The 25,078-nt window shown below is 45.0% G+C and overlaps 2 protein-coding genes and 1 non-coding gene across 3 annotated transcripts in view; all 3 read left to right on the forward strand.

Annotated features, from left to right (window-relative positions):
- Nucleotides 1-2,414, forward strand: part of chn1 (chimerin 1) — a 38,472-nt gene extending 36,058 nt beyond the window's left edge. The window contains exon 14 of the mRNA XM_048979919.1: nucleotides 30-2,414. Within this exon, the coding sequence (XP_048835876.1) occupies nucleotides 30-201 (172 nt within the window). The 3' untranslated portion in view covers nucleotides 202-2,414. The remainder of the gene's footprint in view (nucleotides 1-29) is intronic.
- A 2,810-nt stretch (nucleotides 2,415-5,224) lies between these two features.
- On the forward strand, nucleotides 5,225-5,297 carry trnam-cau (transfer RNA methionine (anticodon CAU)). Its single transcript has one exon. It is a non-coding gene; the product is annotated as a tRNA-Met (tRNA).
- Nucleotides 5,298-10,807: 5,510 nt separating this feature from the next.
- Nucleotides 10,808-24,837, forward strand: wipf1a (WAS/WASL interacting protein family, member 1a). The gene is given in 9 exon segments (XM_048978056.1): nucleotides 10,808-11,009; nucleotides 20,313-20,393; nucleotides 20,737-20,866; nucleotides 21,339-21,512; nucleotides 21,861-22,287; nucleotides 22,289-22,653; nucleotides 23,230-23,439; nucleotides 23,608-23,721; nucleotides 23,810-24,837. Coding segments are annotated over 8 exon segments (1,527 nt in total). The 5' UTR covers nucleotides 10,808-11,009; nucleotides 20,313-20,339; the 3' UTR covers nucleotides 23,863-24,837.
- The last annotated feature ends 241 nt before the right edge of the window (nucleotides 24,838-25,078 follow it).

Here is a 25,078-nt window from a genome sequence, read left to right on the forward strand (position 1 = left end):
ACTCCACGCTCCCCTCTTCCCCCGCGCAGGGTGACGCAGTACGAGAAAGACAACCTGATGAATGCAGAGAACCTGGGAATCGTGTTCGGACCCACGCTGATGCGAGCGCCGGACCTGGACGCCATGACGGCCCTGAACGACATCCGGTACCAGCGTCAGGTGGTGGAGTCACTCATCAAAAATGAGGACATCTTGTTCTGAAAGGAGGGAATTGCTTCCGCAGTTTGGGTGGCTTCCTGCTGTCTCCCTAACCTTTTTTTTTTTTAATTTTGTGCAAAGGCTTGAATATGAAGGATTTTTTTTTTATCATTGTACATTCCCCTCCCCGCCGTACCCCCCACTCCCAGTGGACCAGCACTGTAAATACCTTCTGCTTCCCCTTTTGATGGGTGCGGATTATGTACCTTAAAGTTTAAGTTTGCATGTTTACCGCCCCATTTTTGTCGGGGGTTGTTAACAGAGACAGAGCGAAAGGCCAGAGCGTGTTTCTTTGGGATAGTTTTTAGTTATCCAGCATGTGTTTAGGTTTTTATCGTCGAACATCGTGACTCTGCTTTTCTGTCCTGTGGATGTAGCTCATTGTTGCTCAGTTGTTTTTGTGAAACACTATATACCTGTACGTGACATAGAATACATTTTTCTTCTTTTATATACCTTCGTGAAGATTTGATCTTTTTTTTCCCCGTTTTGTTTTTAGACACAATATGTATTTAGGTAAATTTTAAATCTGCATTCTAATAATTTGTGATTTTTTTTTTTCCCCACCCTTAAATCTAATCTTCACAAATCTTTTGCGCTCAACTTTCAATAAGTGTCCGATTTTCATGTTTTGGTTGTAATATTTTTGTATTTTTGATTTGCGCATGGGTATATTAATTTATTAAATCTTGCTTTCCAGGATTGGAATTTATGTGCTTTTTTTAAACACCTTGAAGGACTGAAACAGAAGTGTCTCAGCAATTTGAGTAAGGTTTCTGATAGTAGCTGTTGCGAAACTGTAATGTATAGTAAAGACACATTGTGATATTTAGAGACAACTGTATTGCTTTGCTTGCACTGGAGATAAACTTTTTTTCATGTTTGTTTGGGCCGATTCCTCAGTACATCTGCAGACTGTGAATAATTTCCTTTGAGATGAAGACCAAACCCCCAGCATCTTGCTTCCTACCCAGATGCTTGATTCTTGCGTAACTGACATCTGTCTCCGTTCTCCCGATGTGACATCCTTCCGATGTTCGCATAGCCTTCCGTGTCACTCACAGGTTCTCAGATACTTCGCACAAATTTCTTACTGGTACGGCAGAGTTAGCCGTGACCAGCTGCACGGGCCGCCTGTAGGACTGTCCTTGTATTCCTCTGAGTCTGTTCCCAGCTTCTGTTTTCTGGATGTTCACCAACGCAGCTTCCTTTTGAGATGCTCTGTTGGGGGAGAGCGAGCGAGAGAGAGGGGAGCCGAGCTCTCTGACAGTGGCAGCAGCTGGCTGTTCCCAATTCACTGTAAAATCTCATTAAGTTATCCAGCATTGTCTCATTGCTTACCGTGAAAACTCTGGCTTTTTGGTTTGTGCAAAAGAGCGCATTAAATCTCGCAGAAGCTAACCTTTGCATGCTGAGAATGTTGCGTTCTCACACAGTTTAATAAACTTAACCCTTGCTTCCCGATCTGTTGACGTGAATGATTATAACAGTCCCCCCCCCCCCCCCAAAGAATAAATATATGAAATATATTTAGATAAATCTGCCAGCTTTTTTGCTTTTTTTTAAAAAAAAATATGTATACTGAAGAAGGTGATAGTTTGAGAAAAAGGTTGAGTGTGTTCGGGGTTCGGTTTGGGAACCACTGCAATAAACCAACAATGGTTTGTTTACAAAATGACTTTAGCGGAACTATGGAGCCTTGCATCTGAGTGTGAGATTCACAAAGTAGAACCTCCAGCCGGCTGATCTGGAAGGAGCAGCATAGAAAAAAAGCAGCATCCTGACTAGATTGGCTTTCACTTCTTTTCCAACAGATGCTCGTTTTTTTTTATTTTGTCTTCTGCATACTGATCTGTCGTAGTTGATTCCATGATGCAACCCTGGTGGAAACGGGTCGGAACCAGCCCCAGGTAAACCTGGTACCTTCACGCAGCTCTTCGCAGCGGCACCAGACTGAGGCTGTCACTGCTGCTGCTGCAAAAGGTGCCATGAGAAACTGTGTATGACAGGAAGCCAGATAATCGCAGTGCGGTGATGTTTATTCAATTCATAACCAATGAATACAAATTTCATAAGAGAACTGACCTTTTGTTCGTTCAGCTGAGCCGGAAGTCTGTTGTTTCATTGATAGATTGACATAAATTCCAAAAGCAAAGCATGGAACGAACTGGAACGTTGCATTTGTGGCTGTGCATTAAAGACATGCAGCATGTTTACTCAAGCGTAAATGGTCTAATTATTTTTAACCATCTCATCAAGTCAAGAACCCAACGGTTTAAAATCTTAGTAGATATGAAAAAAACAAAAGGGACTATATATATATATTAATATATTTTAATTATATATTATAATTTATAATAAATACACATATGTATACACATACATATATACAAGGTAGAAGAATACATAGTCAGTTGAAATGAAAAAATATATATATATATTAAGCTGAGGTTTTTTTTGTTATTAATGCATAATGTGGAGTATTCATAAATCCCTAGCTTTCTGGGGGTGGGGGGCAAGGAACTATGGGGGCTTTCATGGGTTCAGCCATTACACAGTAGCCGCATCAATCATGTCGAGATTGCTGGTGAAAAGAAAAGCCGGTGACATTCCCACAGGACACTCATACGGCTGACTCAGACCTGGCGGTGAAATGCAGCGTTTCAGGGACGTCGGGAAGGGCTGGTGGCGTGCTTGTGGGACGCGTCCCTGAAAATGGGGGTCTTCCTCAAGGTCACAACGGCAGATTCTGGCAAATGAGTCATTCTCTGTGAATTAGGCATTCTCTGTCTGGAGGAGGCATGAAAGAGGGGAGGATTCCGTAATCGCCAGAACTGCCGTCTGCCTCTAAACCCTGATGGATGAGGCTGACGGGAGAATGACTGGTTGATTAAATGGGTGGTGACCATGGAGAAATTGAGTTGTCTTCTCTCATCATGGCCGCAGAATGTGGGGGTCAGCTGTGACATGTCAAGCTATTTAGGAACACCAATAAATACAATGGAGATGTGGAATGAGCGCATATCTAGTGTGGGTTTAGCAGAAATTTTAAAAATGTATATGTTTAAATCATAATGTAATGGATCTGAGGGTGTGGGACAGCTCTGGAATCGGTACTTTACACCCAAGGGAAATTATGTTGGGTATAACACACACCCATCCAGATTGCGTTGCCATGGAGCCAAACTCGAGGTTCCTATCACTCCATGACATCTTTTTTTTGTTCATAAATTAGGAAATTAACTGTAAACAGCTTGTGCCTCAGATTACTGCAATTTTAATCGCTCAGACTGCTGAATAGTATAGACATAGTGTCTGTCCAAATGACAGACAAGATGCTGCAGCCTCTTACAAGCACAAAGAGAGATGCACCTTTCAGAAGAAACAAACAAATAACTCAGACATGCTGGTGTATGGATGCTCCCTGCTTAGCACTGTTACTACATGGCTAGGAGTCTGAGCCCCAGCTCTGCCCTTTGTGTCTCTGCAGTTTGCATGTTCACGCTCTCTCTCTCTCTCTCTCTCTCTCTCTCTCTCGTCTGGGTTTCCTTCTTCCAGTCTGAAGGCTAATTAATGTCTGTAAATTGCCCATAGGATGAGTGTCTTCCTGTCCCCCCTAATGGGCTGGTATCCCTGCCAGGGTGGGCCCAACCTCCCGCAGTACGCTGCCTTCAGCCCAGACCACGAAATGCAATTAAGAGAGGGGAAGGTGTTATGAGAGAAACTGATGTATTTCTGAAGATTATCCAAGTCAGAGATAAATTCACAGTGAAGTCGGGGGTACCAATAAGAAGTTTGAAAAGCTTTAACATTTTAAGCTGTACCTGAAAATGACTATAGACCACTATGTACTTACATCACTCCCTTTTAAACACTGCTAAATATTCTGTTTTACTATGAGTGGTTGTCATATAAAATGTATGCAGTAAATTATATTTTCTTAGCAGTGAACACACAACAGGTAGTATGCCGTTGCGGCACCTGTATTTCACGTAGCTGAGTGACTACGATTTCGTTAATATATGTCTCAGTTCTTTAATGCTTTTTCACTTTATATATGTGCGTTTTGGTATATATAATGTTCAGTGAACCTGTAGTTTATAAGTGGTTGGAAGATCCTTAGATAAAGTTGAAGGACACACAATATTTGTTGGCTGGCTGGCTGGCTGGCTGGCTGGCTGGCTGGCGGGCGGGTGGGGGGGGGGGGTGCTAAAGATGGGTTGCCCAAGGCGCCATACAAGCTACAACCGCCCCCGCTGGGTAGCGGATACCCCGTTTTCGCAAGTTACTACCACGGGCGCGTGGCCGTCACTCAAGATACATATCAGTACCAATAGTCACTGATTTCCGTTATTGATGATCGCACAATATAGTTTTCCTAAAATCGAATACAATATGTCAGTCACAGCCATTGACATTGTTAAAATTACTTGTGAATTACACCATGAAAAATGAAAGTAAACATACATGTGAACAACTTGTAAGGTTTAGCGAAAAATGTTCTAGATGGGGCTTGAATTCCCGACCTTCGGATCTATGTTTTCCCTGTTAGAAACAGGTGGAGTATCAATTCTTCAACGTTTTACAGAAGTTGCATTCTATCACATGTAATGCGCAGCTCAACCAACAACCCTTTCTTTCTCCTCTCACATTCTTTTCCTTAGTTCTTTTGTCGTTCCCATTTGTAACCCGTTCTTCCCCATATTTTCTCCTTCTCCACTTAAACGCTGCTGAATATAGTTTTACTGTGCGTGGTTGGCACAAAACATATATGTGGTAGATTATATTGTCTGAGCTGTGCTATCTGTTTATCGCGCGTTTTGAAAATACAGTAGACTTGCGACGGCACCTGGATTTCATGTAACTCAGTGTTCCTGAGGACTGCAATATCATTTCTTTAATACTTTTGCAAATTCCTTCATTTTCGTTTTAGTTGTGGTTTTAATAGCGTGGCGTCAACCTGTATAGTCAAACTAAAATATTATTTAATTTCGGTATATATTGTTGTGGGTGGAGCCTAGTGTCAGCCTCGTTAGCGCAGTAGGTAGCGCGTCAGTCTCATAATCTGAAGGTCGTGAGTTCGATCCTCACACGGGGCAGGCTGCGAATCCTTTTTTTTTGTTATCATGGACGTAAGACGGGAATAGGAAACGGAGGATGAAATGCTACTCAGTAAGTACAAATGCCAGTGTGTAAAATATACTATCAAGTGCAGTGATTTTCAACCACTACTCATTCTGAGCAGACAAACCCAACATAGATACATCAGTATCCCACACTACTACTGCATCAGTATTCTACTACTTTAGCATCAGTATCCCTCTACTACAGCATCACTATCCCTCTACTACAGCATCAGTATGCCTCTGCTTGAGGCTCAGCATGCAGACTAGAGGTGCAAGTTGCTAGTCTCTGTTGATCAATTTGGGGGATTTATACTGAATGTGATTATGCTGCTCGGGGTGGGGGCTGTAGAGCGGGTGAAGGTAGGATGTTTCCAAGGACCCTGAGTAGAAGGTGCCCTAAAACATGGTCTGGCGTGCTGGTCCCATGTGATATGCTTCATGAGGTCCAAAATGTCTCGCAACCCTGGTGCTGACACTTTAATGTACTTTCCTGGAACTGGAACAGGTCATTGCCTTGACGTTTGGCTATAATACATCCCGCGCTGCCTAATCCTGGCTAACCTTCTGCTGTGGACAGGTTCCACAAGGAACTTTGCCTTTCTTATAAGAGGTCCCCGTTTTCCCTCCCTGCCTTACGGCTGGCTGTGTAGTTGCGTGAGTGTGTTTGTTGTACTGGGGGTGACTGATATGAGGAAGGACGATGTATGATGACCTTGTTCCTCTCATCTCCACCAGGGTGCTGGGCAGCTCCTGCTGAGTCAGGGATTCCACTGTCCTAACGAGAGGGACACCCTCCGAGCTCAGCGGCCCATTACTGTGACCGTGCTGGCAGGATGCGCTCATTGATCCTTGTGGAGCGCCGTCACTGGGATTCGGCAGCGCCGTTGGGATTAGAGCAGGGGGAGGAGTCGGCCGTCCCACAAGGCTGTGTTCAGCAGTGGAGAACACCTGGGGGGTTAAAGGGGAACCGGTAAAAGTATGTGTCAGGTGTGTGCTGCAGTAATGTGCCACTTGCATTGGCAGCCAAACAGCCCAGAACTCAGGGTTCCATAATTTCTGATGCAAGACGGGTTCCTCGTTTTTCACATTTACATTTAATTGTATTTGGCCCCTCTGTTGTGGAAAGTGATGTACAAATGAGACACATTACAAATGGCCGTTAAGTAGTTGTCTAGTGCTGTATTCCATCTGAACCAGAAAGTCAGAGATTTCAACTGGAAAGTCCCCTGAAATTTTGTATTCCGACTCGGAATGTCAGAGGAACCTCTGCAACCCCGACCTCGGAATTCAAGATGGCTGCACCCTTTGTCAACAGAAGTGAAAGTTGCGGTTATATACTGTTCATTAGCAGTTATGTTTTCTTTGTGTTTCATTAAATCTGTGGAACACACAGTATTGTTCCACTGTTGTCTGTGGATGTGTTGCTATGGTGACTGTACATAAAAAAATATTGGGTAATGTGTTGTCATCAACTAATATTACTAACAGGTTAGAACTGGGGCCTGTTTCAGAATGCAGGATTTCTTGCTTAGCCGGATAACTTGTCAGATTTAAGGTAGTCTGGCTTAAATGTAAATTAATAAAGATAAAAGGCAGTTAAACTGGGGTACCTTAAATCCGACTAGTTTTCCGGCTAAGCATCTAATCCTGCTATTTGAATCGGGTCCATGGTATTGCTGATGGCTTTCGACTTGTACTGGGACTCAGTTAACTCGGATGTGACATCATTCCCAGCTCTGACTTTAGTCCTCCGAGGTAAATAGAATGCAGCATAAAGTGTAAGTGTAGCTAAACTGAGCTTCCAATGAATGTCCAGCTACAAGTGTAAGCAGTACTGGAGCAAGAGCTACACAACATCTACCAAACAAAGCAGGAACCTAATAAAAACAAGTATTCAATGAGCGTAAAGTGCAAGATTCAGGAACCATACCTTGCTGTAGGGCAGAATCGGATTAGCAGAGGTATCCCTGGAAAGGATGGGCCTTGACACATTTCTTGAACAGAAGATGAGCCAAATTTATCGCCCTTTATTGCATGACTTTTCTGTTACATTCATATCCAAGTCATAATCTGTATCTGCAGATTTTCTTGAGTGAGGTGATTAATGTCCTGAGGGCTAGGATGGGGGGGCGAGGGTAGTGGGGTGGGACTACCCTATGGACGCCCCCAGACATGAAGCAGCAGAGAACCCTGGAACCATCTGCATTGTGTAAGTATTGATCTAGATCCTTATAATTAAAATGTTAAAAGTGGGCCCGGGGCAGTGACATCGACTGCATTGCAGCGACCAATCATTGGTCTGCTCGTCTGATTCGAAAGCTGTAGGATTGGACAACGAGTGGAGAGTGATTTCAGCACACTTCAGTGCACATGGCAATTCACTGGGTACAGGATTTAAACAATACACACACACACACATCCAGAGGCTAAGCCCAAGAGCCTGCACTTGATTGTGTTTTTCTGGGCTACATGACAGCATGGATGCTCCCCCTGGTCTCGTGAGCTTTGACTCACTGTATTTTTCAACACCAGTTAAGTGTTGTTTATAAATTGCTGAGTGCTGCATTATCTTTTATGATTCTTTCCTGTGACAATAGTAAAGAAGTCATGAATATGTTTTGTTTATATGCTAGTAGCTAGTTGTGCCTTTTATAGGAGCTAAAACCCATGTTTACCTGCTGTATTTATTAGTTATATATATCAGATTTATTTGCATATTCCAAGTTTCCTATATTGTGGGACAATAAAGTGAATCTTGAAGCTTAAAATTTTATGTGATTTATTTCTATGGTGATTGTGTCGGCCATTGCTGTAGATGTCCGCTCTGATGTGTGAGAAGCTACTCACTCTGCGGGCAGTTGTCCTTGGATCTCATGCTCTCCACCCCCACTGTCGTGTCACTCATTGGGTTGGGGGCTGTCCACTGTAGTGTCATCAACACTAGGTCCCTTTCAAATCCAAAACCCCCCACCCACTATTGCATACATATCATCCACCTCCAGCTTTATTCACACTTAGTGGGAAGGGTGACTAAGGCAGTACAATAGAACAATAAAATTAGAAATGATGAGTGTTCATCTGTATTGTTTTGTGTGTTTTTTATTGTTGGTAATAATTTGCTGTAATACTGCAGATTCAAATTGAAACCAGTCATCCATCCTTCCATCCATCCATTTTCTGCAACCGCTTGTTCTATTAAGAGTCATGGGGGGGTCCAGAGCCTTTCCCAGAGGCTACAAGCGCAAGGCAGGGACTTGGAAAGAAGTCCGACAACCCGGAAAGGGGCTGAAGCCAATCTTAATGTCAAAAAAACTGTAACCATACCAAACTTACTCATTACTGCCATCTATTGCTCTTTCAGTATATCATTCTACAACCGCAACAGTGTTGCAACTTTAATTACATCAGAAATGTTGTGTTCCGTCATTACACCATAATCTTTTTGATTTTTCATAACACGATATTGTGGGAAACTTAAGAGCTGTGGGTTAACAGGGATTTTCATGAAAAAGCAGCTGAACCTAAACAGCACAGTCACACTGGGCTGCACTGTCCCCACAAACCAGGGTAGGGTATTCAAATCCCACCACTGCGTTGTGTGTGGGGAGTTTGCATTTTCTCTCCATGTTGTCTAGGTTTCTTATCACAGTCCAACGACGTGCAGATAGGTCGTCACTAAATTGCCTCTGTATGTCTGCCTTCCTTGTTCCCTATGCTTTCTGGAATGGACTCCAGGACCCAACCTGTGATAACCAGGCGAAAGGTAAGTGGCAAAACCCCATAACGTCCAAATCAGAAATTTCCCGTGAATATATGTGGATCGGAAACAAAATTACGAAAAAATTCTGTTGAATTAGGGAATTACTATTTTAGGGTGGGATTCCCCATTAACTTCTTACACGTCACCGTTGTGGCGGAAGCATTAAACTGCTGTGTAACTCCTAAGCTCTTTACAGTAAAATTGAGTTTTTCTCCATAGTTCATATCTTGCATTTTGAAATAACTGTCAAGGAAAGTTTTTAAAAAAGTACCTCACATGAACTCGGAAAGAATGTCTTTCATAATGTGAGAGTTAAATATATACAGGTTGTTTTATATTAACATACTGCTTATTAGATGTTTTGCAGATAAAATGAATTTGCCAAATGTTTATTTATACCACTGTTCTATAGTAAGATATTAAATAATAATGAACAATGTGTTACATTTTAAGTATGAAAGAGTGAGTGCGGAGGTGCGTTTTGGTGTGATCTGTAGGATGTGATGATTTACTCTCAATACCACCCTCAGGACTGATACTAGGGTGACTTTCCTGGGCTTGGGGACTTTTTTATGATACTCTTTCATTCAGGGGAAAAGCAAAGTAAAGTTGCATATGTTTTATAATTTGTAGTACAGCACAGTATCAGATATAGATGTATGGTATAATACAGGGCTGGGACTGATCAATTTGCATAGCAGGCATTCTCCCTGTGGGCCGATGGGTATGTCAGCCAGCAAAACTTACCATGGGGACCTGCCGCAAAAAAATACTGGGACCCATGATGGACCCATAAGGCCATGACCAATTTTTCATATAATATAGCAGTGTTTCCTCGGAGGATTGGGTTGGGAAACACGGATGCATAGCATAACATAGCATAGCACAGCACAGCACAGCATAGCATAATGTAGTATAGTATAGTATAGTATAGTATAGTATAGTGTAGTATAGTATAGTGTAGTATAGAGCTTTATATGACCAAGCTGTTCTATCTAAAATAAAATATATACATAGAAATAAGTTTTGGCTGAACACTTCTAGGAAGGCCACAGAGACATGAGGGGTCACTGCCCCCCTCGGCCACCCCTGTCGACATGGCCATGACCTCTCCATGTGCCCTGGGTTTTCATTGACACTGTCTGGCGACCCCGGAGGCAGCCCTTGAAAGGAAAGCCGGAGGTACAGGAGAAGTGCCACAGCAGTTTTGCTCCCTTCATCCTCCCCTCCCCTGTTCCTCATTGATGTTCCCCTTCCTGCTATTCTGCTCTTTCTCAGCTGTGACTTGTCCCCTGTCCTTGTGACTCTCCTCTCTCCGGTCCAGCATCCGAAGTCTGTTGCCACGGTATTGACTTAGACATCGCAATCCTTAGTGTCCAGTATCATTTACAAGTTCATGGAAATTATATCGTATTAAACATGGTATTTGACATGCTGATCATATACCAGTCTTAACAGTTTAAAGTAACATTGCAATTCTTTCCAAATGATAACCCCTGACTAAAAGGCAGATTATTGGCATACTGTAGCATTTTGTGAGGAGTGTTCTGTAGGATAAATAATACTTTACAGATCTCTGGATTAATGGCAAAAGTGAACAATACATGAACTTAATAACTAAGTCCTTTAAAAGGAAAAAACAATGTGCATGGTTTTCGGTTTGTTTAGCCACGTGGACGATCCATTCGATTGATGGCATGATGCACACGCGCGTGTTAGAAGCACATCTGGAAACATTGCATCACTGCAAAAGTCCCGGATTTGGGGGAAGCAGAAGTTTCTCTGCACACAGCGACACTGAAGCTACATGCACGGTCTCTCGGAGTTAAATGCCTCCTCTTAGGTTTGTTTGACACAACAAAACTGCGAGTGATGTAGCAACGAGTGGAGATTTAAAAAAAAAAAAAAAAAACGAGGTCGCACAGGTTAGTAAAATGTTGCACTAATCTAACAGTTTGCAGGGAAAACAGTTTGGACGGGCGGAAATAATTATCAGATTTACGTTACGCGAAGGAGTGGTAGTATGCAAGACGCTAAGGAGAGTTTGTGATCGAGTGGAAAAAAGTTGTCTGACGATTGAAATTCACCTTTTATGCTGGTTTCTGACGGCTGTCAGTATTTGGTTTCAAAATGCTGTCGTTGTATAGCAAATAACCAAAAAAGTGTGATCTCATTCTGCTTATTGAAGAACATCAGCTTGTATAAAGATATCGCAAGTTATCGAAGTCAATAAACGACAAGCACGTAAACTGAAAAGAGTTAAATGTGCGTTAGTTACGATTTTTATATACACAAACTTAGTTTTTGTGGTTTGTAAACTGACTTGATGAAGTCGCCTGATTAAAGCGTTTGTTTTATTACCAGTGGTGCGCATATTTCAGATAAATAACACGCCTTTTAGTACGGTTTACTTTCAGGATCACAAGGCAAGTTTTAACACCTCATCGCACACGTTATCAGTTTATCCGAAAAATTGAGAACTTTATCAGTGTTCCTTCATGATGGCGTTAAATAACTTTGTGGGTGGGGGGAAGTTATGCTTCGTCTTCATGATGGGCATTATGGTCCAAACAAGTCCTGCAGGACGTGTCTGCTGCTGATGTTTACTCCACGTCAGTGTTGATTACATTATTGTTATTATTATTATTATTTCTTTAAATTTCGCGCCGTGATCCTAGCATTTTGAGGGTGTTTGCGGCATTTCCGAAAGCCATGGTGCTGTGTAATCGCGTGTCTGTGTTAAGCTGGATGTTGATCATTAATTACTGCTAGCTGACGGACGCATATACATAGTTTAGACTCGGATTTATACGTTGGGTCATTTCCCAGTATTGTTGCATTCCCAGTGCTACTGAAATGTAACTGTTCTTTTTCACAGTACTAGCGTCTTTCTGGTCTTTCTCCTACTTGGACGTGTCTCCTGTTTACACAGTCGATCATCAGTGAGGTTTACTATCTGCATTAACTCAGGGTCGGTGTGTTACATGAACCTGTCAAAGTTACAATGTGCCGCTCGAAAAACACTTTTGCTACGTGGACTCTGTTCTCTGTGTTCTGATCATTTCTCTTTTAACTGTAAGACAATTAAAAGGGACAATAGCTACTGTACTTAACAAAGCAGATAAGAAGTTTAGTTGTCCGTAGCAGTAACTAGTAAGTGTACAATAATACATAATACATTGGAATTTAAATCCTCCAGATAAAATGAATCAAAACGAAATAATTAAAACTGGACACATGACTTGGGACTTATATATTCGTTATTTACATATACGTTTTATACATCAGAGAGAAAGCGAGTGCATATTAGTCATAAGTCGTTTCATCTTACGTCGTTTGACAATTATCAGTAACTAATGAGGTCAGATAAGCTAAACTTATAATTGTGAAATGAGTCAAACAGTACCACATAACTTAATGCATGGTTCCTCTTTTAATCCCACATAATGCTTACTTCGTTTCTTAAAAAACTCGTCTTTTTCATTGTACAGTGTCAGCAGTTCTGGCCAATGTGGTAAAACGCTGGGTGGGAAATCGCGTCAGTATTATAATTTGGAAATGGAGTATTTTTAAAATGCCTAGTGTGTTTTCTTTGTGGCTCCCGGGCCAATGCTGATATTAAGATCCGCAAAAATATAGATGAGTTGCAGATGTTCCAGAGCTCCAAATAAACTTGTCTGTAGGTGATGACTTGGGAGGTTGATGGTTTGCGTGCATAAGGTTCATGTAGCAGAAAAGCCTTTGTAATGAGATGAAAGATTGCTCTTGCATTAGCAGTGAGCCCAGAGCACTTAGTTTTTGTAAAGAACAGGATTTTTCTCCCCATTTCTGTCGTGTCGTGGTTATTGCCCCCTCCCAGAATGCTGTAAAACAGGTATAGCGATGAGTGAGTGTGGGTACCCTTCCACATTCCATCATGACGCCCCTTCCGTTCACAGGCTACAGTAAGTCGCCTCTTTACCTTGTATGGTGCTGTTCTTTTGGCTCCTGCCGGTCCATCGCCACGGCCCTCGTCTGGTCTGGGCAGGCATCCCGGCCCGAAAGCTGCCAGCGGGCACGTAAACCTGACCCACAAGTCGGTTCCGCTAGAGGCCGCACAGTCGTAGGTGTGGATCTGACGCGGTGTGGCGTCCACTAAGGACAGTAACATAGCCAGGCTGAGCAAAAATGGCCCTGATGACGACCAGTGATGCATTCTGGGAGCTGGTCTAGGTGTCACGGGAGTTCATTGACATGGGGTTGATCACAAAGGCCTGTCATCTGAATTTTGTGGAATATGAATCGATGGCGTGTAGCCGGCCCTGTGAGCATCGCTGTCATGTGTGAGCCAGTGCACAAGTACGGTATTAGGCCTCTGTTCCTAACCTGCTATGAGCTCTTCGCTCTGGTCGTCTCGCTCGTGAGGAGTAGGATGGTAAATATCTCCGAGTTCTGTGATAGAAGCATTTAAGTCTTATTCTGTGGGGGATGATGGAGGGAGTCTGGCTGGATGTATTCTTAGCCTGATCTGTTCCTGATAGGTTCCTTTTGTTGTGAGAAATTTGGACTCGGCGTTCGGCAGGAACTTATTTTCTCCCTCTGAAAAATGATTCTCTGTGCGGCGCATTTTTGCGAAAAACACGATGCAGGCACCATGATTCTGCTCGTGTGTGTTTTTTGATTTTTTTTTTTTTTCTTCTGTTTTCTGAACCTAGCAGCTGAGTGCAGTTAACCTTATGGAGCACTGGTGTGGAACTCTGATAGGCTCACTGTGCCGTGGGGAGGAAATGTGCGGGGCAGCAATGCAGAACACAGGAAGTGTCTACTTTGTGGGTGAGGGGGGGGGGGTACTGGCAGGAGTAACTGACAGGACGAGGTGAGACCTTCTGAATGCCTCTTTCCTTATCCTTAGATTGGGGCATGAAGGGAGGGGTTACTTGTGGCTTTAACGATTTTGCAAACGGTATCACGTTTCGTTAGGAGTTTGTTGGATTGTGTGTGTTTCTCTGCGTGTATCCGTGTGTGCGTGCATGGGTGGCTGATCCCTTTATCTAATGCTTCTTATCTCCGTGGCGATTAGACTATGATGACATGAGGAACTGTAGTGTGTCTAAATGTGGAACTGTGACTTCTGCAAAGTTCTGGTCGGCTGAAAGCATCCTCATACCTTGGTGACCAACTTGACCGTTAATCATTGCTTATTCCATCCGTCTTTTTTCCAAGTTTATCTTCCTCAAACGCAAGAATATAAAGGCATCAAACAAGCCCTTGAGCTTGCAGTAAGTAATGTAATATCTTGCCAGGGTGGCAATGACAGAAATCTCCTCTGGCTGTTTATTGATGATGCCACGTGCTTTGCTGCGTTTAAAACATTTCTGTACCTCATTATGGTTCTCGGGAATCAGCACTTGATCGTTCACCTAAATTCTTCCATAGTCGCTCATCCTGCAGAGACTCTGAATTGTGTTGTTTTACTTGTCTGTAACTGTCGTTGCATGGAGTGATGTCGCCGCAAACTGCTCGATGTACCTGGAGAGGCGTTCGGCTGTTTGGTAGCCTGACGCTCAGTGCCAGGCAGGTGCCGAATTTGCTCTTGGCGTTGAGGTGAAATCGTTCTATTGCTGTCCCCCCCCCCGATAATTTATACGTCAATGTAAATGTTGTTCAATAGCATACAGGGAAGGACGCAAACCTTTATGGTTCCCAGGGTGTTGTGTCTCAGAGATGTGCTTTCAGGTCCATCCGCATGCCTGGTGGGGCGGGTGCCTTGTCAGCAGAAGCTGAAACCCTTTGTCTGTCGCTATTGTGAGTGAGAAGAAAAATCGATATTCACGCCCAAAACCATCCCCAGGAAGTGTGAGTAGTACTTGTTTCACCCAGATAGATCACCGTTTAAGATGAGTCATGTATTAAGGTGAATGATCTGTAACCACGTTACTGGTTCTCTGACAGAATGTCACCTTGGGCCCCTCTGCCCAACTTTACATATAATGTTACATAAGGGCCCCTGTAAAGTGCTGGCCCCCCTGAATCGTTTTAGGGGGAGAACCCTTAGGCAACATGTGACTGTTGAAATTAAAGTTTTTATTTATCAAATACACAACAGTATGGCCCCCGGGTTCAAGTCTCCGCCTGGGTCACATGTGTGTGGAGTTTGCATGTTCTCCCCATGTGGTCGTGGGGTTTCCCCCGGGTACTCCGGTTTCCCCCCCACAGTCCAAAGACATGCTGAGGCTAATTGGAGTAGCTAAATTGCCCATAGGTGTGCATGTGTGAGTGAATGGTGTGTGAGTGTGCCCTGCAATGGGCTGGCCCCCCATCCTCGGTTGTTCCCTGCCTTGTGCCCATTGCCTCCGGGATAGGCTCCGGACCCTCCGCGACCCAGTAAGATAAGCGGTTTGGAAAATGGATGGACAGCAGTATGGCAAACAGTAGTAGATGGAGGCAATGATGTGAGTTCCCCTGAGGCTCCCAATATATACTGAGATATATAACATAACATAAACAACATATAACAAGAAGGTGTAAAGAAAATAAGTGTGATGTTGATGCTGGACATCCCACAGATACTGGGTGATTTAACCTGCGGCATCGGTTAGTGACGTCTAACGCGACACTGTCCCTGTCATGATCTGCCTTCTTCCTTCTGCCACCAGGAGAGATGGCTTGGTACTGAAGCGAGCATCCATTTCTACCAGAGCGTCGTTTCTTGGTTGTTTTATTTGCCTTTCTTATAACAATGTGATTTCTCATGGTGGTGACACCATGGGCTTACTTGAGGGGGCCGGATGTTGAATGGGGAGAGAAAAAGCAGGTGCTTGGTATTAGTGTTTGCTACTCGGTTTCACCCTCAGAGCACACACACACACACACACACGCACAAACACACACACATGCATTCTCGCTCTTGCTCGCTCTGCCTCTGCATCGTGCTCAGGATCACTGAGCTCATACAGGATGTTATCTAACCCACTTGGCCTGGTCTGAATGGCCAACATTTGCGGCAAAGGACTCTGGCCACATCCCTGCTCTGCCCCTTCTGCAGAAATAGTTTTGGTCCAGTTTTAAAAACTCCCTGGGTGGCCTGCGCTGTTCACTCTGTCCAGGTCAGGCTCTTTTTTGTGCTTCTGTGTGCGAAACAGGCTACTTTTGCCCTGCTTGCACAGATATGGGACATGGCTTGTGCAATGTTGATCTTCAGAGTTGATCTCCAGTTGACGACCCTGTAAAATATAACTTTATATTCTGTGCTCTAATACTAACAGTAAAACTGAGCACTGCTTTTTCAGGCATGTTCAAGCAAATTGTGTAATATTTCGAGTTTGGGCCAATGGATGATATTTATGTGCCGGGAAGGTGCTGGCTGTAGTAAGTTTAGTCACTGCTCTGCCGTTTTGAAATAAGGAGAGACTCTTACAGCGTTGTGCGTCTGCTGTCAGGTTGGGGAATGAGGCCCATAGATGGGTAAATGGCATTTGATCTATGCTAACACAGCAAAACAAAAACAACCAAAATCAAAATGGGCGTTTGAATGGCGCGTCAGACGTTTGGGTCTCGACGAGGAGGAAGTTGGGGTGATTCTGAGGGGAAGTTGTGGAGGGACTTAGATGGGCAGAGTTCTCTCAGGAAAGTATGCGCAGGGGTTGCTGTTTACCACCGCAAACTTCTCATTTGCGTGGTGGGCCCCCAAGGCTTGGGCCCCTTTGGCTGCAAACAGTCACTACGCTAAATATTCCTTATTTTGGAGATTCAGAAGCAGCATATTCTGCTGACCAGCTAGCTAGGCTGAGTCGGCTAGCTATCATTTGGTTTTTAAAACATCTTGGGGGGGGGGGGGGGTGCTTTTTTGAGTGGGACACCAGAAAAAAAACAAAGCTACTGGTATAACTAATGTTTTAATGACTCAATGAACAGGCATCAAATATGGCCAGATAGTGGGGTCATTACATGGTCATGCGTTTAGCTTGTCATATCGAGCTGGAAAAAGGCATCATATTTGATAGCAACAGAGAAATTGAATAATTGATGACAAGGTCTAATAAATGGCCATTTACAAAGTGATTTATGCAGAACGGGGTTATATTATGTGGGACTGATATATCCTCCTGGTCTGTCTTAATTTTGTTGCTGTTTATAGGAAGTTCAGATTTCCTACAGATAACGTGGCTGAACACGTCAAGCACCAATGCGGCAGCCCTCTCCGTCTTCTCCACACCCCCCTGTCCCCCACGCTCGCTAACCTGCATGGCTGTAAGGCATCATCTGCCCCAGCCCTGGCTCACAGTCTCCTCGTCGCATTAAAAGAATAACTTCCTTTCCGCCTGTCCGATTCTGACTTTGCACGTTTGCACGGTCCTGCAGCTACCAGAGGGCATCCCTCTATATGACTATGCTTTAAAAAACTGCCTGTGAGACTCGTGTCTCCTGTAGCTTGGTGCCCTGGCCTGTGGGCGCCCCGCTGCAGCCGTGTGAAGGGGCGGCGCCCCCCCCCTCGTGAGTGCAAGGCTGCCACCTGGCGCATGCTAGACATTGCACTGCACTGCAGTAAGCAGTCTGCAGCTGCATCGCTGTTTTTTTCCACACTTCAAGATGCAAGCCTGTGTCTCTCGCATTGTTGGCCTCATAAACAAAGTACCATTTGCATACGGGAAACTTTCTGTAAGTAGAATAGATACGAGCGTCCCCCCCCCCAGTGGGCCCTGGGCCCCCCCGCTGGGATTCGCCGTTTGGGGCTGCGCTGCACTACTGGACCATTTTCCTTTTTTGACCGATTCTGTGAACCACAATCGCTATTCAAGCTGAAAATAAACTCAGCTGGCTTTTCCTCCCTTGCTGCTGTGCTTGTGGGACCCCTAGTGCAAAATATCCAGATGCATAGTCGTTCTATAATTTTGAAAACTCTTTGACCACCCGATAGATCGTTAATCAAATAGTCATTTAAAGGTCTCCTTCTAGGTCAGTCTCCTTTGGATGGTAAAGATGGTGCATATGTGTGTGTGTGTGTGTGTGTGTGTGTGGGAACGACTTCTGCAGAAATGCCCAAAAAGCAGGCATCGAGAAGAAAGACAAAACAAAAAACGCACACGACCAAAAAGCCCCTTTTGATTCCTGTCATCTTTAACATCTTGGGTTTTGTTGGGGTGGTGATGGGAATATTTCTACTTCGTGCTGTCGGTGGAAAGTCCCTGTAACGATCCATGTGCGTGCGTGTGTTTATGCGTGATGAGGTATTCAGGATGCCAGGCATATTATGTTGATAATAAGCTGCTAGACTCAAACTGATCTGCTCCTCATCTTGTTTGTGACCAAGCACTGGACACTGGCACAAGGCACTGGAGTTGTTGTTTTTTTTTCTAGTATGTAAACACAATAACACAGTACACATGACACTGCGGCAGTATCCACACACCTATCCTACGATACACAATCGAAGATCCTCAGATACTCATCTCCTCAAGCAGAACCAGAATCTTCAACGTGGACTTTGTGCAGCTGCGTCCCAAAGGAGTTTCCTACCGGTCTGGCGCTGCCCGGAATCTCTCCAGTAGAGGGCAGTCTTGAGCGAAGGCTGCCGCCAGACCGCCGCAGTGTTGCCAAGCTACCTTGCTGAAAGGCTCCTTTGTCACTTTAGAGGAGATCGCCACAGGCACATGTACCATCGATGGACATCAGCAGCATGATGGTGTGTGTGTGGTGGGGGGGTCTGAAGGCTGCCTTGCAGCCCTCTGATGCCAGGGATAGCGGAGATGGCCCGCTATTCATAGCTGAGTCAGATTGCGTGCTCAGGTTGTTGACTGGACTCTTGTGTGTATCTGACTGGAGATGTTTGAGTGGATTATTGTTCATTGTGCTTCATCTGTACATGCACTGCAAACTAGCTAATGCTAATTGGCTGTGTTCTCCTGGCTTGTATACTGTACGATGTATGGGGGAATGGGGGTAACGTGTATGGTAGCATCTCCCTCTTTGTGGTCTGTGGCTGGCAGGATGGGGGTGTTTACAGCTGCTCAGGGTTCAAAGACCAGGGATCGAACCGCACATGTGGCATGGGGAAGTTGTGGGGTGGGGGGAGATAGATGGTGAAGTACAAGCTACCCTATGTTGGCTACCCAAGCTACCCTATGGGTGTTCCACAAAGCAGGATTTCTCAGATAGGGGTTAACTTAAGCCAGAGATCGTGGTCGTCCAATAAGAGTTCAGGTAATGAGCGTTCCTATTGGACAGTCATGACTTCTAGCTTAAGTTAACCTGGTTATGTGCCCGTATTCTGTGTGCTAGCATAGGATGTGTTTTTTGCTCAAGTTATTAATATTTATGAACGAGAGGAATTAGTCCTTTTCCTAAACAACAATTAAAAAAAAAAAAAAGGGGATTAGCATGCTAAGAGATCGCATGAATACAGCACAAACATTAGACAAAATTCATGGTAATTGTCAGACATTCATAGGTTGATGGATGAATAGATGATTTGGGGAGGGTAGCATGGTGTGTCTGCCGGAAGAAGTATGACTTTGCTGGGGTGGGTGGGTCGGGGTTGACTCCGTGGCGGTGGTGAGGCACAGACAGCAGGTGGGACCTGCAGCTGCACGTCTGTTACAGCTTCCTGTTGACTGCTTAGCCAGGATGGCGGAGTCCTTAGCTGCGTAGGTCTGATTTTTGGTGTGACTGACACCTTTGGCGTACAGCTGCAGTGCGGCGTAACCTGGGTCCCTGTGAAACCAGAGAACAATCACATAAGAACCATACATGTGTGGCCACCGGGTTCACAGAAAAACATTAAGCCAGCAGTTTTAAAAACCTTAACACGAAAATGGAGAAATTTCACCTTTGTGTGAATCCTTGTTGTATGGCTCCTGTTAATATTTCATCAGAAAAATGTCTTTACTCATTTATACTTTTATTCATTTATAGCGAATAAAGTGTCAGGTCAAGTCAAACTTCATTGCCGTTTCAAAATATGCAGCCATGCAATCAAATGGAGTCGTGTTTGCCCGAGACTTTAGAAATCATTTGACACAGAACGTGGAAATTAGACACACAAGACGAGAATGGAGAAATAAATAAATCTGCTGTGCATAGTGTAACTCTTTATAAAGGCTGTCATTTACAACATGCAATAACAGCTGTGATTTCTGGTTTGTATGTAGTGCAGATATGGTGAGAATCTGTGACACAAATGTGGTCTGTGTGAATTTTGTCCGTATGCATATGACCATGTACTTATATAGCTGTCCGGTCTGCCTCTTAAGTGACAGCAGGACTTCTGATTGCTGAAGATGCCTGTCCCCCCGCCCCCACCTCCACCTGCCCCGCCCCCTACATTTGCCGTGGTAAGACACCTGAGTCTTATTTCAGTGCCAAACTGCCTGTTTAACACCTACAGTTATGGTTTTCTTAAGGTGCCACCCAATTATTTCATTTTTATACATTTTTTTCTATGGAATTATGATACTTTAGATTTAAATATCCTTGTTGGAAAACATGTTGTAGATAAATGAGACCATTGCAAATGCTGTATTAATATTGATCTTGCCTGTTAACGCAGAACAGTCAATGACCTGTTTAACTTCTTTCCTCCGGTGCTTCTCAAAGGTGCCACCTGGTGGACGGTGCCCGCGTTTGCCTTCCCTCGTAAAGTGCACTCATGCCTACGGGCCTTCTTCCCGGTTTTAGGCGAACACAGAAAAACCGGCACTCAACAGATCAGAGCAGCAAGGACGGAACGCGCTGCTGTCTGACATCACGAAAGGCGCCCGGCTGAAGAAGGCCGTCACCAATGACCGGAGCGCCCCCGTCTTTGACAGTAAGGACCGTGAGCTCATCTCAGGAGCTCCAGTCAGGCTGTATCGACGCCTGCTGTCAGGCACCATATTTTTCCTTTAAGTAATATTTTAATGTCAATGACTCCTGAAATGGTCATAGCTAAATTTTCTTTGGTGTCAGTAAAGTATCCATCTATCAACCTGTCCATCCATATAGGGGGGAAAGTTTGCTGTTTATGTGAGGAAATTAAGCACAATGCCACTGCCTATCTGAGCCTCCGTTACTGCCGTCTGCTGATACGCTGGTGTCATGTGACCTTGACTGGATCAGCTGACATAAACCGGCCTGCAGTGTTCTGATTCGCCGTTTGTTCCCTGGTGCCTTGTAGATGGCTATGAAGGCAGTATTTATAAGGCTGCATATTGATAAGCACGTCTAGAGGAAAACGGGATGCGTGGCTGATTATGAAAGGGACTGTCTGCTAGTGAGTGACGTCCGCTTCATTTTGGCAGAGCCCAAGGGTGGAGGAGGAGGAGGAGGAGGTGGTGGTGGTGGCATGGGAGGAGGAGGAGGAGGAGGAGCAGGAGGAGGAGCAGGATTTGGAGGAGGACCCACCGGGGGGCTGGGTGGGCTCTTCCAGGGAGGGATGCCAAAGCTCCGTTCAGCCGGGAACAGAGACAGCAATGGTAGGTCTGCCCAAGGTGGCCCTTTAACGCAGAACTCCTCACAATCAGGGATTGACAGCAAATATCTTCAGTTCCTCGCAGAGACTTTAATGGCTCTTCTTGTCATGTGTGTCATTCATTAATGTCATAATGTATGTTTTTAACATGGTCTCTGGTATGGTCTTTATAATGGTCAAAATCGATGCATTTTTCAAATATCTGAAAGGCAAAACTTCAGTTTGCATATAGTACAAATTTCCTGCAATATGAATGAAGTTAGATCCTTTTATTTGGATTAATTTGACTCTGTTAATTACACATTACATTCCAGAGAGTTCTGCTCATGCTGCTGTCTCCTGTTGCCTTTAGATTCTGGAGGAAATAGGCCCCCTATACTGCCCCCTGGAGGAAGGCCCTTGGCAGCCGGACCCCCCAGGCTTCCCGAAACGCCCCCTGTGCCTCGGGCAAACGCCCCTGACCTACAAAAGGCTCGAATGACGTCTCCCCGGCCTGACTTTGGGGGGGTGCCACCCCCTGTGCCAAACACTCCTAGGCCAAACCAGGGAGGCTCGCAAACCCGAGGCCCCCCTCCCCTACCTGGCGGGCGGCCTCCGGCTGCTGGACCGGCCCCCCCACCCCAGGTCCCACCTGGCAGGCACGGTGGTGCCCCCCCTCTGCCTGGAGGAGGAGGCCCGTTTAACCGCCAGCCCTCCATCTCCAGGCCTCCACCCTCCAGCAATAGCCGGCCTCCCCTCCCCCCCACTCCCAGTAAAGCCCCTGACGACCGCCCCCCCCATCCCACCCATGGGTCACCGACCCTCCATCCCTCGCGATGGACCCCCGCCACCACCGTCTCTCAGCAGCAAGCCTGCGGGATCCACACCAGTCCGTGTGACCAGCAGCAGTGCCCCCCCTCTGCCCCCCGGCCGCCCCGGCCCTCCCCAACTGCCTGCCGCCCCAGCGAGTAACGAACACACTCCCAAACTCCCCCAGAGGAGGTTATCCCTAAACACGCCTGCTCCAGCGCCCCCTCCAGGCCGTAACGGCCCCCTGCCAACTCCTCCCAATGACAGAGCCCCTCCTCCGGCCCGGTCCGGTCCCTTACCTCCCCCTCTCAATGAAAGACCCCCACCTCCAGGCAGGAACCCACCTGGCCGAACTGGTAAGAACTGCTAGCGGGACTCATTGCTACCCTCAACAAACAGTTGCTAATGGTGATGCTAAAATTCATTGCGTTTACAGAGATCTTGTCCAATAGAGTCATGTGACATACACATTCAGTGCTTTCCTCACTCACTAATGCAAGTCCTTCCTGTTTAACCTACTCACCCCAAAAGCTTTTATCATTCACACAGCTTATCTGTCATGATCTTATCTGAGATTAAAATTGAAAATACCCCCCCACGACAAGAATTATATGTGTTATTTTTAAGTGTTTGGAAGGAGTGTTACTTCACATTAGCGTGTTTGGTCTCTGGTAGTGATATACGTGGCACCACTAGAGATATTGGGCCCCATGAAAGCATATTAGGCTGCCAGCCCAGACCAATACAGTTCCAGTGTTTTAGTGCCCCTGTCACTCAGGGGCCTTCGAATCATCCTAACTTTGCCCCCTTTATGGTGCCTCTGACCATAGCACAGTCATAATGACGCACTAAGCTGCTATATTGTCATGCCCATGCGTGCAGTTTGCCAGCAAGGTCTGTGTCTGCATGTTGACCATCTCCCGTGTTCCCAGGTCCCCTTCCGCCACCCCCACCCATAGGAAGGCCAGTCGGCAGTGTGAGGGGCTCTCCGGTCCCCCCCCCACCAAACAGATCGGGGTCAGAACCAATCCGAAGAGGGTCCAGACCCCCTCTTCCACCAGACAGGACAGGTGCTGGGGGTCCCCCGCTTCCACCACCCCCCATGGGGAACGGGTACCATGACTCGTACCCCCCCTTCACAGGTGTGTGTGGGGCTCTAGCTAAAATGTTAAATTCAATAATGTGCACCTTCCTTGAAAGAAGAAAACACCAAAATAGTTCTATTAATAAAACCGCCACTAGGGGGAGACATGAGTCAGAAAACAAACTGTTACATTTCATATTGCGATTTTAATTTTTGTCAAATTCAGATGAGTGGGAGGCCAGGTTTTCCTTTCACCCAGTGTCCGATTTGCCCCCGCCGGAGCAGTACGTGCCCTCCCTGAAGACTTACCCCAGCAAGGTGGCCAGGGGTGAAAGCAGAGGTGAGAAGATGGCCGATATATCCATGTTTTGGTCTGCAGTGACTGCAGTGTAAACTGACTGTGACTGACTGACTGTCTCCTCTCCTAGGCTCGGGGAGGAGGGATAGGGGTGCACCTCCTCTGCCCCCGATTCCCAGGTGAGCTGCACTTTTATTTTTTTTTTGGGGGGGTTTTTTTGGACCTGGAATCCACAACTGCTCCCCCCTGTATCTACACTGCAAGAGACTCTGTCGTCTTCTGCTTTTACAGCACTCAACCATTTGATCAACCCTGCTGTATGCCTCTGGGTTGATCGTTTTGTATAAGGCTGTTAGAAATGTGTGTATAAAACCTGTTATGCTCAGCCCCACTGCCCCCCCTGGTGGCGATATCACAATCCGAACAATTGATGTTGAACCCTTTCTTACCTAGGATTGTTTTTTATGTCGACATTCCCTTGACGTTCTGTATAAAACATGATAGAATCCGATGGACAATTATTGATATTTCTGATTTCATTAAAGTGTCTCATGCACTGCCAAATGTTTGGTGTCTGCAGAATGGCCTGTTTTTTTGGGTTTGTTTTCAAGTTGGGTTTGAATTGGGGTCCAGTCTTATTAGTGCCATTTTTAAACATGTACATTGAAGGTTTTATTAACTTTTATACCTGGAGTCTTATTTTTATTATGAAAATTCATCTCCCTGGTGGAGAAATATCGAAATATTCTAATTATATTTGTCTTTATATAAACTTTGTCACTAAAAGACTAAAAGTGGATTATATTTGATATTTTTAAAAAATTGGTCAAAATATTTTTCATCGAAGAGTATCACCTTGGGAAAAGTCGCAGCTTGATTACAAGCTTTTTATTACTGTCTTAGTGTATTCTAATTTTGGTCTGATATCAGTGTTACGCTATATTTATGTGTGCTACAGTCATTTAAAGTACAGAAGCACGAGGTCTTATTACTCGATCCCCGGACTGTCTGTCCTGAGGTCCATGTGCTATTGGAAATTAATGACAAAGATGATAGGCGGTCTGCTAGGCTTACTTTAAGGTGTGCGTGCGTGTTTTCTCCCCCACATGCGTTGTTTTTTTGTCATTTATTTAACCATTAAATAGTGTTTTGGAAGAACGTCTCGGCTTCTGTGTATTTATTTTTTTATGCGTTCTGCCTAACTGTTCCCTTCGTTATCCATTCTGTTAATTATAGTACACAGGTCTCGTGCTAATTAAAATACACGTGGCTGAAGTGAAGCCCAGGCTGAATCCACATAATAAGATGGTTATCGTTAGTCTTTTCACAAAAGAAACAGTCTGGAAATATTGTTTTTTAAAGGGGTAGAACACAGCACCTGCGTAGTTCTGGCTGTGTT

This window comes from Brienomyrus brachyistius, chromosome 16, assembly GCF_023856365.1.
Source record: "Brienomyrus brachyistius isolate T26 chromosome 16, BBRACH_0.4, whole genome shotgun sequence".
NCBI lineage: Eukaryota > Metazoa > Chordata > Actinopteri > Osteoglossiformes > Mormyridae > Brienomyrus > Brienomyrus brachyistius.